The sequence below is a fragment of the Cinclus cinclus genome, chromosome Z (genome assembly GCF_963662255.1).
Source record: "Cinclus cinclus chromosome Z, bCinCin1.1, whole genome shotgun sequence".
In the NCBI taxonomy this organism is placed as follows: Eukaryota; Metazoa; Chordata; class Aves; order Passeriformes; family Cinclidae; genus Cinclus; species Cinclus cinclus.
Genome location: NC_085084.1, coordinates 50,181,882 through 50,196,339, shown reverse-complemented (window position 1 = coordinate 50,196,339; position 14,458 = coordinate 50,181,882). Strand labels below are relative to the sequence as shown.

At 41.2% G+C, this 14,458-nt stretch overlaps 1 protein-coding gene across 1 annotated transcript in view; it reads right to left on the bottom strand.

Annotated features, from left to right (window-relative positions):
• The window catches only part of LOC134056145 (guanine nucleotide-binding protein G(q) subunit alpha), a 116,585-nt gene extending 102,871 nt beyond the window's left edge, over window positions 1-13,714 (bottom strand). Inside the window, exon 1 of the mRNA XM_062512721.1 lies at window positions 13,579-13,714. Within this exon, the coding sequence (XP_062368705.1) occupies window positions 13,579-13,714 (136 nt within the window). The remainder of the gene's footprint in view (window positions 1-13,578) is intronic.
• Window positions 13,715-14,458: the final 744 nt, after the last annotated feature.

Genomic DNA, 14,458 nt, shown 5'->3' with positions numbered 1-14,458 from the left:
TGATAAGCATTTTGAGGGTAGGAGAAAAGACTTTTTCCTTCTGCTACTTTATCTAGAAATAATTTGCCTTCTGCAAAGGGAATTTGCTGACAGCAGACAGCATATTTTTGAGTACCACCAAAACAACTGAATCTGTGATCACATCCATGTGCCACTTACCAGGATGCTTTGGTACTCACCTCACATGCACAGTTGGGCTCACATGCACAGTTAGTATCATGCATCTACTTTACACGTGGTCTCAAGACATTGCCAAAGTGTGTTTTTCCAAGTTGGAGGGCTTCCATCCTGCTGTGTAACTTAGTTTATAGTAATGTGTCAAATCCCCAAAACCACAACTACCTTATATAATGATGCATAATGCTGCGACATTACCAGGAGCACTAACACTGGATCAAGCCCAGAGGCCACTCAGCCTACAGTCAACTACCTGAAGCTACAGCCTGTGCCAGTCTTGTAGCTGTTCAGGGATCAGCTGAAAGACAGCTCTGTATCAGCCGACAATCCAGGGTAAGGAGTTACCTTGCTGTCTTCCCAGACAGACTTAAGCTGCACAGGTGGCTGCTCTGGGGAAAGCATGCTGGCATACTGCCATTCCAAGACTTCTGAACTGCAAAACTAAATTTTACTGATTTCCCCTTAGGTAAGTGCTCACAGTGGTCTAGTACTACTTATAAAATGATTAGGCATATGCTACAACTTTCCCGGGCAACTGGTGCCAATGCTCAGTCATCCCCACACTCAAAAAGTGTTTCCAGATGCTCAGAATCTCCCGTGTTCAAGCCTCTGTCCATTGCCTCTTGCGCTGTCACCAGGCATCACCGAAAAGAGCCTGGCTTTGTCTTCTTTGCAAGTTCCCTTTGGGTACTTACATAAATTAGTAAGATCCTTCCCTGAGTCATCTATTCTCCTGGCTGAACAGTCCTAGCTGTCTCAGCATTTCCTCAAATTAGAGTATTCAAGCCCCCTCATTGCCTTAGACACTCCTTGCTTGAATCCCTCCAGAATTTCCACGTCTGTCTCTCTTGCACTGGTGAGCTTAACCTCAGACTCACTGCCCATCAGGAAAAAGGAAAAGAGGGCTAAGTGCTCTCTCTACTTGATAAGGAAACCTTTTCCCCAGAGGTTGCATCTGCATCAGTACAGTGTCAAGTCCTGACCATGTTTCAGCTGTATTAACACACATCTGAAAATTATGTAATAACTTTCTGAGCTCTATAGGTACACAAGAAAACACAGTCCCACAGGTAAGCAGTGGTCCTATGGGCCTCAAATTCTCATTTTTGGAAGATTAAATCTTTTCATAAAAGTCTGACACCTAAATGGGGGTAAGTAGAACAAAGTACCCTGTAAGCATCCCAGACTACTCCAACTGTAGTTAAGTCCTGGAACAGTCAGTTCTTCCTTGATAACAAGAAGTACTCACTTTCTAAGGATAAATCCAATTCCTCTGCAGAAGATGCAGAACTCCTTACAGCAGGCCTCCAGAGCCAGTGTTCCTCAAGGTGCAACAAAAAGCTGTTTTCATATTTCACGTAAGAGCTAAGCAGCTGCTACCAGTATTCACCAAACACTGACCCTTACACAAAAGCTGTGGTGTACAGTCTGTACAATCAGACAGTGCTCCCAAGGTGGACTAGCCATGACAACTGTGCATGCAGTACACAAGAGAAGCCTGCAGGTGTTGAGGCATAGGCAAAGACAGCTGGGATTCTTATGTCATTACAGGGCACTCTATTTGGATGCAAGCAAAACCCTGCAAGTAGCCTAAAGGGACTGCTCAGTACTATTTAATAGAAATAATGACAGCAATATGGTACATGTGCCTGAAGTATACTCCATCAGACAAATTACTCTGAATCCTGTAAATTATAAATACCTCAACACCCAACATTTATCATCTTGACACCCAGCCTAAACATTACTGCGCTATACCAGAAGGAAAACAGAAAAACCTGGAGGTAAACTCCTGGACAGGAAAAGAATGCACAACACAGCTCCGGGCTGGGAACTCGTCCCTGGATTACTGTGGAAGATGGAAGTTGCAGAATTTGGGCAATTTCCATTGTTACAAGAGAAAGCATTCTGAAATGCAGGTTGACCAGAGAGGTCAGAGTATCCTTGCACTGTTCAAAGTGAAGGGGAGAATGGGCAGGGAAGTGCACTTACTTAGCAGAAAAACTGACGAAGGATTAAAATTAAATGAATAACCAAATAAAATGGAGAGGTTGAACTACTTATACAAATATTCTAGACAGGCAATAAACACACAGAATCGCTGATATTTAGATATCAACTTGAAGAAGGAGGTATAACTAAAGAAAATATTTACCTAAGTCGAATTTCAGTGGTTGGCTTTCTTTTTTACATCAGAATTGGCTGGCAGCCAGTGGTCTCTATATTTTTAGTTTAAATTCTAATACGAAAAAATTGAAACAAAAGCTGATGCCATACCAGGTTACAGTCACAGGCAATGTGACAGACAAACAAGTAAGGCTCCTCTAGTGCTTTCATGAAATTCGAAAACAATATATCCTAAGGCCATGTAACTGATGTTAAAGGTCTCAAGCAAATTACCTTGGTATTTCTGCAAGTTTGAAAACTGTGATTCCTAAACCAGAAAAGCACCATACAGAAATGCCTCTTAAGGAGCATGTGTCAAAACCACAGTCAAAAGTAACTGCAAGAGCACAAGATTATGACTGTATGCCATTTGCTAAGTGTAAATGAAAGAAGTCCAACAACAGTAGTAAAGGCATGTTCTAAGCAAACTGTGTTCACTAGAGCTATTTTAGCAAAAATCTGACATAATTACAAGTGTAAATAACTGGATTTAGATTTAAAACAGGAACAACTGGGAGTCATTTCAGAACATTTTATGAAGTAGCCTAGACAGCCACAATTACACAAAAAAAAAATAAAAAATCTTAAAACCAGCCTGGATAAGAGGAAGAAGAAAACTGAAATAGGTATGCCAAAAACACAGGAAATATCAATCATTTTTTAACAGAAAAAGTAAAATTATAACCTCTGGGGCTTTGCACAAGACCTCACTTTTTTTTTGTAACGACAAACTACACTGGTCCCTCACAAAACTGTTGCTGTAGAATACTTATTAACACAGAAAAACGCCCACATAATTTTCAATTTTTTTTTTTCTTTTAGGGAAACACAGACCACATTTGCAATGACAGAGTGCCTACTGAAGACCAACAACACAGAGGATTTATTCAAGTCAGGAAGTCAGACAGAGGCTCCAAAGGTTTTAGGAGGACTGGCTAGGAAGGCGTACTGACTTGAAACTCTTGATCCGTACTATCACCCAAGAAAACCCAAAGGGTGAAAAACAGGTGAGGGAAAGAGATTGCATACAGAGACCGATAGAGTTCCAGTATTCTGACGGTTAGCTGTACAAAGTCAATGGTTTTGAAGAGCTATGCATCTGCTAAGCAACTGATCAAACAACAAACCAACACAGTATGCATTCAGTAAGAGTTGTTTAAACAGTTAGGTAGTAAACTACACAGGCAAAAGTCCTCAACAGATAACTGTCATCCAAACAGGAACCCAACAATATTAAGACTATAAAACACCTTAAAAATCTTCACCCATGAGATCAAGTAAGAACATGAAATTTTTACTGACAGTACTTGCAGTACAGTCAAAGTACTGCGATGCAAAACAGTGAACTGGTAAACAATGATGATGATATGATGCTGAAGACTATATTAGAATAACCCATGAAACAGAAAGAGGCCAATACTGTGTATCCAAATACTGTTAAATATAAACTTGTCAAACACTGACTAAACCCACCCTAAAAAGCAATTATTTAGAAAAGTATTTAAGTTATAGCAGTCACCTAAACATGAATAGCTTAACGTCATGGCTCCATGCTGTTACACTCCTTGAACACAGTACTTAGCAAAATTTAGATACTTGTAATAAAAAGTATATACATATTACTGTTCAATTTTCATGATATGTATTTCAGTACTGACCTTGAATTGGAAAAAAAAAAGTCAAAAACAAGCTACAAAAACAGAGGATCATAAAATCCATTCTGCAGTTACAAAGCTAGAACTGAACTATGGAACTATCCAGACTGAGCCCCAAGATACTGGAATATTTTCTTTCTGTCCTCGAAGTTGATAATAAATGTAATGTTCATGATTACAATGAACTTTAAGAAATGGGCAGTGCAGTTATATTACTTCTTATGATTTATCTGACATTAGATAGTCAGAAAAAAAAATCCAAACTATAAAAAGAAAGAGCTTATCAAACACACCTGGCATTTTGTGCAATCATGTATTTTGGTTCAAAAAATAAATATCACTCACTCAAAAGACACACACACACACACACACAAAAAAAAAAAACCATCATAAATACCTACAAAAAGAAACCTTTCCAAACCCACAAAACTAGCCTGAGTTATTGAGCACAGTGACATACAATTAATGCCACTATACCTACAGTCTAGATTGGTAGGCTGAAATACTGTTTTAAATAAGACAGTTATAGTCAGTTAACAGCAAAAGCAGTTGAAAGTAAATGCTGAAAAATAAAGACATCAATCATGGTACTTGTGTAAGTTTCTTGGTCTTTGGCTAGTTCATTGCTGTGATGATAGTCTTTGTCAAAAATCCCTACACTGAATGAGAACATTTCTGTGAGTTAAGAAAACTTGGTTTTATTTCCTTGTTCTGTAAACCCATCACAGGAGAGTTTTTAAGTCTTCAATGTTTATGTTCATTATCTTGCAACCCTCACATCTTCCTGCCCAGGGCTACTCTCAATCCATTCATCCCCTGTGATGTACTGATGAAGGGTTGTCCCAGCCCACAGGTAATGCACCCAGGATGTTGGACTTGGTCCTGCTGAAACCTTGCTGAGGTTCCAACAGGCCCACTTACCTCCCACCAAAGGTACCAACTGTACCTCTCACATTGGTGTCACCTGGGAACCTGCTGAGGGTGCAACTTCCCAGTGCTTACGTCATACTGAAGGAATTAAACAGTATGATTCCTTGAGGGATGCCACTCATTGCTATTTCCACTTGAACTTAAACTACTGACCGTAACTCCTTGGATGCAGCCAGCATGACAACTGTTCATTTATCAAAGAGTCTATACATCCAAATTCCTTCACTTCAATTTAACAGTAAGAATGTTGGGAGGGGACACTCTATAAAAGGCCTTACAGAACCCTAGACAGATGACATCTCTACCTCTTCCTCTGTCCACTGATACAGTTACTCCATCATAGAAGGTCTCAAGATTAGTCAGGCTGTTAGTCCTTCCTGAAGCCTTGTTGGGTGACCCTACAAAGAACACTTCCACATCTTCCAAATGTTTCAACAAATGTTTAAAGAATATCTGTTCCATGACCTAAAGACTAAATTATTGCCCGAGTCTTGTCTTGAGTTTCAATGTTGCCAAAGAGGTTTCCCCTAACTGGGGAGGGGGGTTTAAGAAAAGTTTCTCAAGTGTTTGTCACAGGGCTTTTATACTAAATCCTTTTGCGATTACATGCAACACCTGTAACTTCCCAGATCAAGCCCCCCACAAAAAATCACTTAGGACTTAATAGACTGGGGCAATGGTAATGAGATCAACAGATTTTGAAATCTCTAAATTTCTCCTTTAATAACAGGCCAAGTCAGTCAGAGAGCTATGTGGTGGCCTGCACTCTAGGATTAACTACTAATCCGATCGCTGCTGAAGATGACCAGGTGCATACATCATAACCATCCCTCAAAAAACCAGGCAGTCACAGAGAAGAGATTAAAGTGGTATGAAGATTGTTGCTGTGCATGAACACACTTCTAAGCATCAGGTTCTATTCACACACAAACAAGAAATTAAAAAGGAAAAGAGAATTTAACAGAGTTATTCAAATACAGGTAAGAATATGCCCTTTATTCTTGGGCTTTTCTCCCTAGCAAAACTATACAGCATCTATTTTCGAGGCTATTACTTTTTTCTTTCTAAAAACAAACAAACAGAAATACAAGTGAGCAGTATTGTAAGAATCATTAATTTTCCCTCTTAAAAGATTAACTGAGTTAAAATAAATTTTACAAAAGAGTATTTTGGGCTTGTTTTTTGTTTGTTTTTGTTGCTCCTTTTCACAAACCATCTCTGAAAGGTTTTAACTATCAACATAAACATTTCATTTCAACACCATCTAGACAGCACATTCCAAAAACACAAGCATCAGATCCTCCAAGTACCTGGACAGCTGTGTAAGAACCTATTCAAGCTACATGATTGATGTCTTTTATTTTTCAGCATTTAATTTCAATTGCTTTTGCTGCTCTAGTCTATGAGACTAAGAAGCACTGACATTCACAAATCTATTATCAGAGCAAAACATAAGTTTCATACTTGATCATGAGTTTTCCAAGTTTAATTAGTTCTCAAAAGCATAAAGAACGATGGCATCCTTTCCAGCTTCTATGTGTTTTGCGTTTTTCTGACCTTCTGAGTTAGCAGCTGTCTCAGAAGCCTTCTGTTTGACATTGTTCACCCAAGTAACATGGGCTGCAGTACCTTTCAGGATTCTTTTCCTACATTTGCTAATATATGCAAGATAATGAACATAAACATTGAAGACTTAAAAACTCTCCTGTGATGGGTTTACAGAACAAGGAAATAATACCAGGTTTTCTTAACTCACAGAAATGTTCTCATTCAGTATAGGGATTTTTGACAAAGACTGGCTAGTTCATTGCTCTGATGATAAAGACCAAGAAACTTACACAAGTACCTAGTGAGCTCAGGTACAGCAATAGACACCCTACCAAAACTATTCTTCTGTGCCATAATAAATATCCTAATGGATAGTTTCAAAGTGTACCTAAAACATGTCCACTACATTATACCTTGTCTTATAAAAGTATGCTCAAGAATGGGATCTCTTTAGGTTGCCTTCACGGCTATACAGTAACTAAATAAGTAATTTCTACCTTGATTCCTGTTTACACAAAGGATCTCAAAACAGGTTGATTTTCTTTCACATCCAGATAATGTGATGATGAACCAAGTTCCTACAGAACAGAAACCTGTGCTCTTACCTTGAATTTAACTTAAAGGTGGCTAACCCTACCTGAGCAAACACTATTCTGATCCACATTTGGTGATGCTTACCAAGATCTGAGGTGTATATTTCATTCATCTTCAAAAGACTTAAGGATCTAACTGCACTCAGCTCTTTAGAGAAGATTAGGGGTAGAGGGAAGAAATGTAACATATTTCAAACTTTAACTGCCCTTTCCACAATTTCCTTGGGAAAAACAAATCCTCCTTCAATTGACTTTTGGCAGCTGGGACCTAGTACCAAAGTACTTCAACCAGGCCCACAATGGCATTCTCCAGAATGGCATTCAACAAAACAGAAGACACAGATAAATAAGAACAGGGCCTTGGGTAGAAATCTTACCCATGTACTAGAAATCTTACCCATGTACTCTGAGGCAAACAGACTCAGACCCTGGCAGTACCCTGAGTCTCATTCATACCTCCACCTAGTCCCATTCATTCCTAACAGATGCTTCTTCCATACACAGGTCAATCTAAATTACAAATAGCAAAGGTCCCAAAGGAAGCTGTCAATACACAGCTCAGCTGTGCAGAGGCAATAGTGATATAGTCCTTATCTTTTCAATTTACTGAATCACTAGTTGCTTCCACTTTCATAAACTTTCTACTGTTCTGTTGCTTATTCAAGCAACACACATACTGCACACCACCTGATTTCCCCAGAGAGATGAGCTGAACCAAGACAGTGGGGTTCACCTAAATCACACACTTCATTACAGTTAGTTTTTTAGATGATTCTGCTTTAATGGATTGACAGAGGAGTCTTGTTCAGTGGGGTTTTACTTTCTGGAATAGCCACACCACCTTCTCAAATGCAGAACGGAATGAACAACAGCACTTTTCTGTTGGCAACTGCATTTGCATCAGGGTTCTGGGATAGAACTCTGCACTACCAATAAACAGTAAGTAGACTGTACAAATTAGGTAGCTTAATTATTAATTATTTAATTCCATGTCATTTGCCCTTTGAAAGCTTACAAAGGAAAAAATCTGTAGACATTCATGCCTCAGTTTAGTCTCAGTATCAGCACTACTTATTGAGGGAACAATGTGCTTTCAGAACATTTGAGATTTAAATTTCAGTTTAGCCTGAAAAAACACTTGTGCTATTCCTGGAATTCCCCCAGTAACTTTCAAAACTTTTAACTTCCAAATCTTTGGTGTCTCTTGGATTTCTCTCATCCAGTTTGAACACATCTAACTTCTTTGCACAGAGTTAACAGTATTTAAAACTTGTGGCATGCTTCCTTCTTTTTGGCCAACACCATGTGTATGGCTTCCTAGTGCTTCCTAATGCTAATGCTTCCTTTGTTTTCTCCTGCTTTCCTGCTTTTTGTTCTTGCCAGGTTTGATAATTACAGTAAATAAAAGGTGAATTTCACCAGTAACAGCTGTTCATACACAGCTGCATTTGTGTACAAAACAGATTTTCTTCAGTCTTCTACTATTCGGCTTAAGGAAGTAGATAGAAAAAAATACTGTACTTATAGCATTCTATTACTGCAACAGAGCTAACCAGCATTAACTGGACATCTACCCTACTTTATTTCACACCTCTGTGATTAGTTTTGCAGAGATTGCAAGGCAGTGCTTTCCCCTATGAAATTGCTGTTACCACCATAAAACAAAATTAATTTGAAGCAACTAAAATAGCAGTATTATTTCATCATTTTGCAGCACACACTCAAATGCTCATCCTTCAAACATTTCTCAGCTCAGCATGGATTTTTTTCATCCTACATTTATTCAGTATTGTCAGTGTAACACACAAATTAGGGGTCACTTGGCCCTTTGACACTTAAATAAAGTTAAATTAGCCTGAATTCTTAAACTGTTCAGACCTCCCACTAGTTCCTATTACCTTTGGTGGGTGTAGATCACTTACCAAGTAGTAAAAACAAAAGAGCAACAATGGCTGCACACAAGGTATCCTTTTGTGGTGCACTAAAAATAAATATTCCTAAATATTTTTAAATATATGTTCTTCACATTATCACACTGATATTCAAATGATTATTTGTGTTTTCCTACTCCACAAAAAAAAAGATGTTCTTATGGACATATCTGTGCAGATGAGAACACATCAAGGTGTTATACACCCAAAATGAAATTGTATTTCTTTAGGAAGAGCTTCTGCTAAATAAGAGATAGCTAGCTATCTAGCTACAACATGTATGAAGAGGTAAGTTTATTACTGTAAAATGAACAAATAATTAATATGTACTGTGTCAATTACCTAAAATTATTTGAAAGTGTCCAATGTGAGTAGGGCAGACTGATAAATATACAAGTTACAAGAAAAATAAGGAAGCTTGTTTCCCCATTTGAAGAAGTTATATGAAACAACAGTCTGCCATTGTTGGCTTAAAGGATTCATTTCCTCTTCAAGGTATCGAACATGAAGTCTGCCTCTCTGTGAATACACCAAGTTCTGCATGTTCAACATCTAACTCTGCTGACACAGCTTTAAGAAATATTCACCTTGTGTCCAAAAGCATCTTTTGGCATAAGCATGAACATAAACATGACTGCTGTTCATGCCAATTCAAATGGCTTATCGTCCAACTACTTTCTGTGTGCTACAGCATGGAGAATAGAAGGATACTTATATGAAGGCACATGTCTTCACTGACACATTCCTTGTCTTCAGCATAAGAAGCACCTAACTCTTGAAGAAACATGCTTCACAGGTGACACAATACCAACCAATAAGCTGCAAAAAATAGCACTGTCACACACACCTCCAGTGCCTAATACGGCCAGAGTTTACAGGCACATAGGCATAGCTAGCATAGCACTTGCAGATTATTCTTAGATACTCAAGGCATTGCCCAGTGAGAAAATAAAGTACAATAATAATGTATAGTCTACGGTCACACTACGTCCAGGAATGATGGTTTATGGCAAGAACTTGTCATACAGGCCCAAATGCTGCTTTCCAAGTCCCTGGAAAATTTACATGGACAGCAAGAAAAAATTATATAAGGGAGTACGACCAAAAAATTATATATGTAAGTATATAGCTCTTACTACATAAAAATAAATATGTACATACATGCTTAAAATACAAGCATGCAGAAGACATTGTCATAGCAAATATAAAATATTAGAACACCTCTTCATTTGCTTTCCTTGTTATAAAAACAATGTGTTTTTACAGCTAATAGCAAACAATGGATGAATATTAACAACTGTAAGCTCTGGAGAACAATCACAGGCTTTTACCAAGTGTTCAGCAGTAATGACATCCAGAAGAGTCTGAAAAATACAGATTAAAACCAAATTCGGTGGAAGACTGAACTTGTTCCAAAGTGTCCCGAAACACTTCAGCCAAGTTGTGCTTGTACTAGCTGAAACTACTACTATGTAATACACTTCAGGGTATATTTATGGATTCTGGCTTTCCACAATTACAATTGTAAAAAAAAATACTTCATCCTGTTCTAGCATGTTTTAAAAAAAAAATCAAATAATTATGTACAAAAATTACCTGAAACTGGTATTTTAATGTTTAATAAAGGAGTGTTTGTTTTTAAACTAATGCTTAAAAATAATTTTAGCACACAGTAAAAGTTTTACACAAATTACTTCAGATTTTAAACTCTTTGATTTCACGAAAAGCAAAAATATACCATGAGCACATTAAAAGAGTGTACCATGTGTATGTAAGTGACACAGTTAGGAGGAATCTAAGTTTCCAAGAAGGCACTGTGTCTTTCACAAGTTATGGAGGAAAAAAAAAACCTTTTCCTCCGAACCAAAAAGACAAATTTTTTCTTTATGTTTGTTACATAAGTGTATTTTTATGTGTGCACATCTAATTTTTAAGCAAATGTAATAAGAAAACAACCAAGCACAGATGCACTTGTTTGTGCCTTGAAAACTTGATACATGATACTTTTCACTTTGCACTTCCAACTAGTCTGAAGAACATGCATAGACACTTAGGCTCAGCTTGAACTACACTAGTATTCTCTTTACAAGTCCAAGGATATTCTTTAGTCCTGTATTTAAAAACACTTAACGTGCTTAGGTTTTTCAGACTCATAATACTTAAGAGAGTAGGACTAAGAAAAAAGAATGTTTGCTTCTGTTTACGCAAAATTAGGCAGCACTAGCGATTTTCGCCCTAAAAATGAGGAAGAAAGAGATTAAATTGGACAGTAAATATCTATTCAGTATTAAAAAAAAAAATCAGATGACTTTAAGCATGTTCAGATGGCTTTCATGCTACCAGCCTCACCATTTTTAATTAATGTATTTTCATTTGAAAATTATTTAATCGGTCTCATAACCATGAGAATGACCCATACAAACAAGTTTATCAACTGAGCAATTGCTTATGCTGGAGAAGCAATTAAAGTGACTAAAAAAAAAACCTGCTCTAATGTACTTAAGGTAAACCCACTCATGAAAGAAGTTTCCCTAAAATTATTTCAGAAATTGAAACTTGAGTCTACACAATACCAAGACACCAAGAATCATTCATCATACACTGCACTATACAAGATCATTATGTGTTAATCCATATGTCCATACACACTTTGAGTCAAACATATGACAGAGGCTGTCAAAACAAAGACCAAAAAAAAAAAAAACAAACAAAAAAAACCCCCACATGCACAGTAACAATTTCTGTACTGGTTTTATTACCCAGGTATATGGATGTGCTGTTAAGTACACGCAGCCCAAAGTTCACTCCTCTAGATCTCTAGTACATCATGCCTCCACTTTCACAAGCCTACTGGAACTCATAGCTGGCACTGATGATGAATGCAGAAATCTTTAATACAGGAACGCAACAGAGTTCTCCAAGTCTTTCTGTGGGTTGGCTTCTCCCTCATTCTTCTGCAAATCACCACACATTATCTGATCCAAAGCTATGCCATAACTGGACTCCAGTCTACCACCACCTACACTAATAGTAACAGGGAAGACCTTGCAAAGCAGCTCAAGCTCTGCATTCCTAACTGTAGAAGTGAATCTCTGAATTTCTTCTCTAGGTAATATATATCAGTCTCATTCAGTGGATTTCATACATTTCTGATAATCCGGGAGAAGCCTCTAGCACTACTGTAAGAAAAATCAGGAAAATACAGAAAAAATCTAGATCTCAGTAACAGGTCAAATGTATGAACTGCCTCTACTGAAGCAAGTGTCCGTCATTAATGATACTCAGACATCCACAATATTAAGTGAGGGCAATCTATTTTATCTTCTTTGTGAATCTTGGAAGATTCACACCGTGCACTGCCATAAACCACAACCAGGCCAAAATGTGACAGAACGTTATTACTGTGAGTGCTGCATCTGTGCTACTCCTCTTCCACACCAGTTAGAGATCCCAACCTTCTCCATATCCAGAAGATAACCTTCAGGAAATAGCATAGTCATATAGAAGCACCAAAACGTGTTCAAACTTTTCCTTTCAACTTGCCTTATCACACTGAAGAGGCAGTTTACTTCCCCAGTATAAATCACTACTTCCATATACATGGCCGAAGGAAAAAATCTCCCCCGCAAACATCGCACATCCATTTGGAACATACTCACTCATCCACACACCAGACAGTAGTGCAAAAATACTTAAAGGCCTGTGAGTCCAGGCAGGAACTATTACCAGGGAGCTACGCAAAACAGTGCATCACACTGGACACAGGCAGGCAAATTTTAATTTGGAAGGCTTATTTTAACCTAAGCCAAATTTTTTACAGATAAACGCCGCTTCTGCATACTTGCAGCCCTCAAACAGCAACCTCCGTTTTAATTAAGGAGAAATGATACAGTTAATTTTATTTCCTGACCAGTGGGTGGATTCCAACGGTATTAAAGATCCTGTAATCATCCTGCACACTTCAGGTTACCCCTCAGTTTGGCATGTGCATTTGGGCCTTTGCGGCTCCCTTTCCTTTACAGAAACCGGTGCACAAGCGTCTTATCCAGTTTCACCTCGATAAATAAAAATCACAAGAAAAATGCAACCGGTGAGCTAACAACCTTCCCGAAGCTCACGGAACAATGCAGATATCACACCCGCCACCTTCGCCCGGCACAGCGACTCCCTTCTTTAATCCGTTCCGCTACCATCGCTCTCCCACACACATCGACGTTTGCCCCTCGTCCCGCAGCCCCCTCACTCGCCACCCGCCATCCGTTCCCTCTCCATTTTGGAAGGCCGCTTCCCGTTCCACACCGAACCCACCCGCCGACGATGCCCGCGGGCGGGCACACACGCCCCGCTCCCCGCGGCGGGGAATCGGCCTGTGGCTCCCCGCGGCGGGGGCGGCGAGCGTCCAGAGGCACCGCAGTCATTGTCGCTGCCGCCCCGTCCCCACCGCCGGCTGCCAGCGCCCCGGCACGGAGCGCGCCGGCGGCGATGCCCGGGCGGCAGTCCGGCGGCACCTGGGGCGTGCGCGCCGGCGGCGGCCCGAGGCGAGCGGCCCGAGGCGAGCGGAGGAAGCCCCGCACTCACCCAGCAGCAGCAGCTTCAGCTCGCGGCGAGCGTCCCGCTTGTCCCGACGCAGCTGCCGCTCGATCTCGTCGTTGATCCGCCGGGCTTCCTTGGCTTCCTCGCTCAGGCAGCACGCCATGATGGACTCCAGAGTCATTCTTCCTAACTGGTTGAGACACAGCCCCCACCCCCCCTAAACCGGCACGCACACTCACACACAGGCACCCCGCCGCCGCTCCGGCCCCGGGGGGCACAGGCGCTCTCCGAGAGCCCGGGGGCCGCCGCAGGGCAGGCGCGCAGGCAGAGCAGCCTCGATGCCACAGAGAGGCGAGAAGAAAGGCAGGGCCGCTGGCGGCGCGGATCCCCGCTCCCTGCCGCTGACACCCGCCGCTGCCAACTCCTCCTCTCCTCTAAATCATGCACCGAACAACATGGAAACATCCACCGCGGCAGCAGCAGCGCTACCCAGCCAAGCCGCCCCTCGCCCCGCTGCTCCCCTTCCTTCGCCGCCGCCCGCAACCTGCGCGGTCCCCAAGCGTCCCTGGCGGCCGCCGACACCCCCGCCGCCCTCCGACGCGACCACCCCACCCCCCGTGGAAGCGGTAATGCCCACTAATCCCGCCCCGCACACGCACACATCTCCCCGCCGCTCCCCGCCCCCGGAGCGGGAGCCCGGTTCCTGCGGGGTGGGCGAGACCGCCGCTGCCCGGCAGGAAGAGCTTCGCCGCGGCCGCTCCTCCTTCCCGCCGCCTCGGCCACTCGCCCTTCCAAGCAGGAGGCGGAGGGTGGTGGTGAGGGAAAGCGGAGCTCGCTGTCAGGGAGCTGCCGCCGTTTCGTTCGGCTCCGCTCGGTTCGGCCCGACCCGCGTTGCCGACAGAGCAGCGGAAAAGGAAACGAGTGC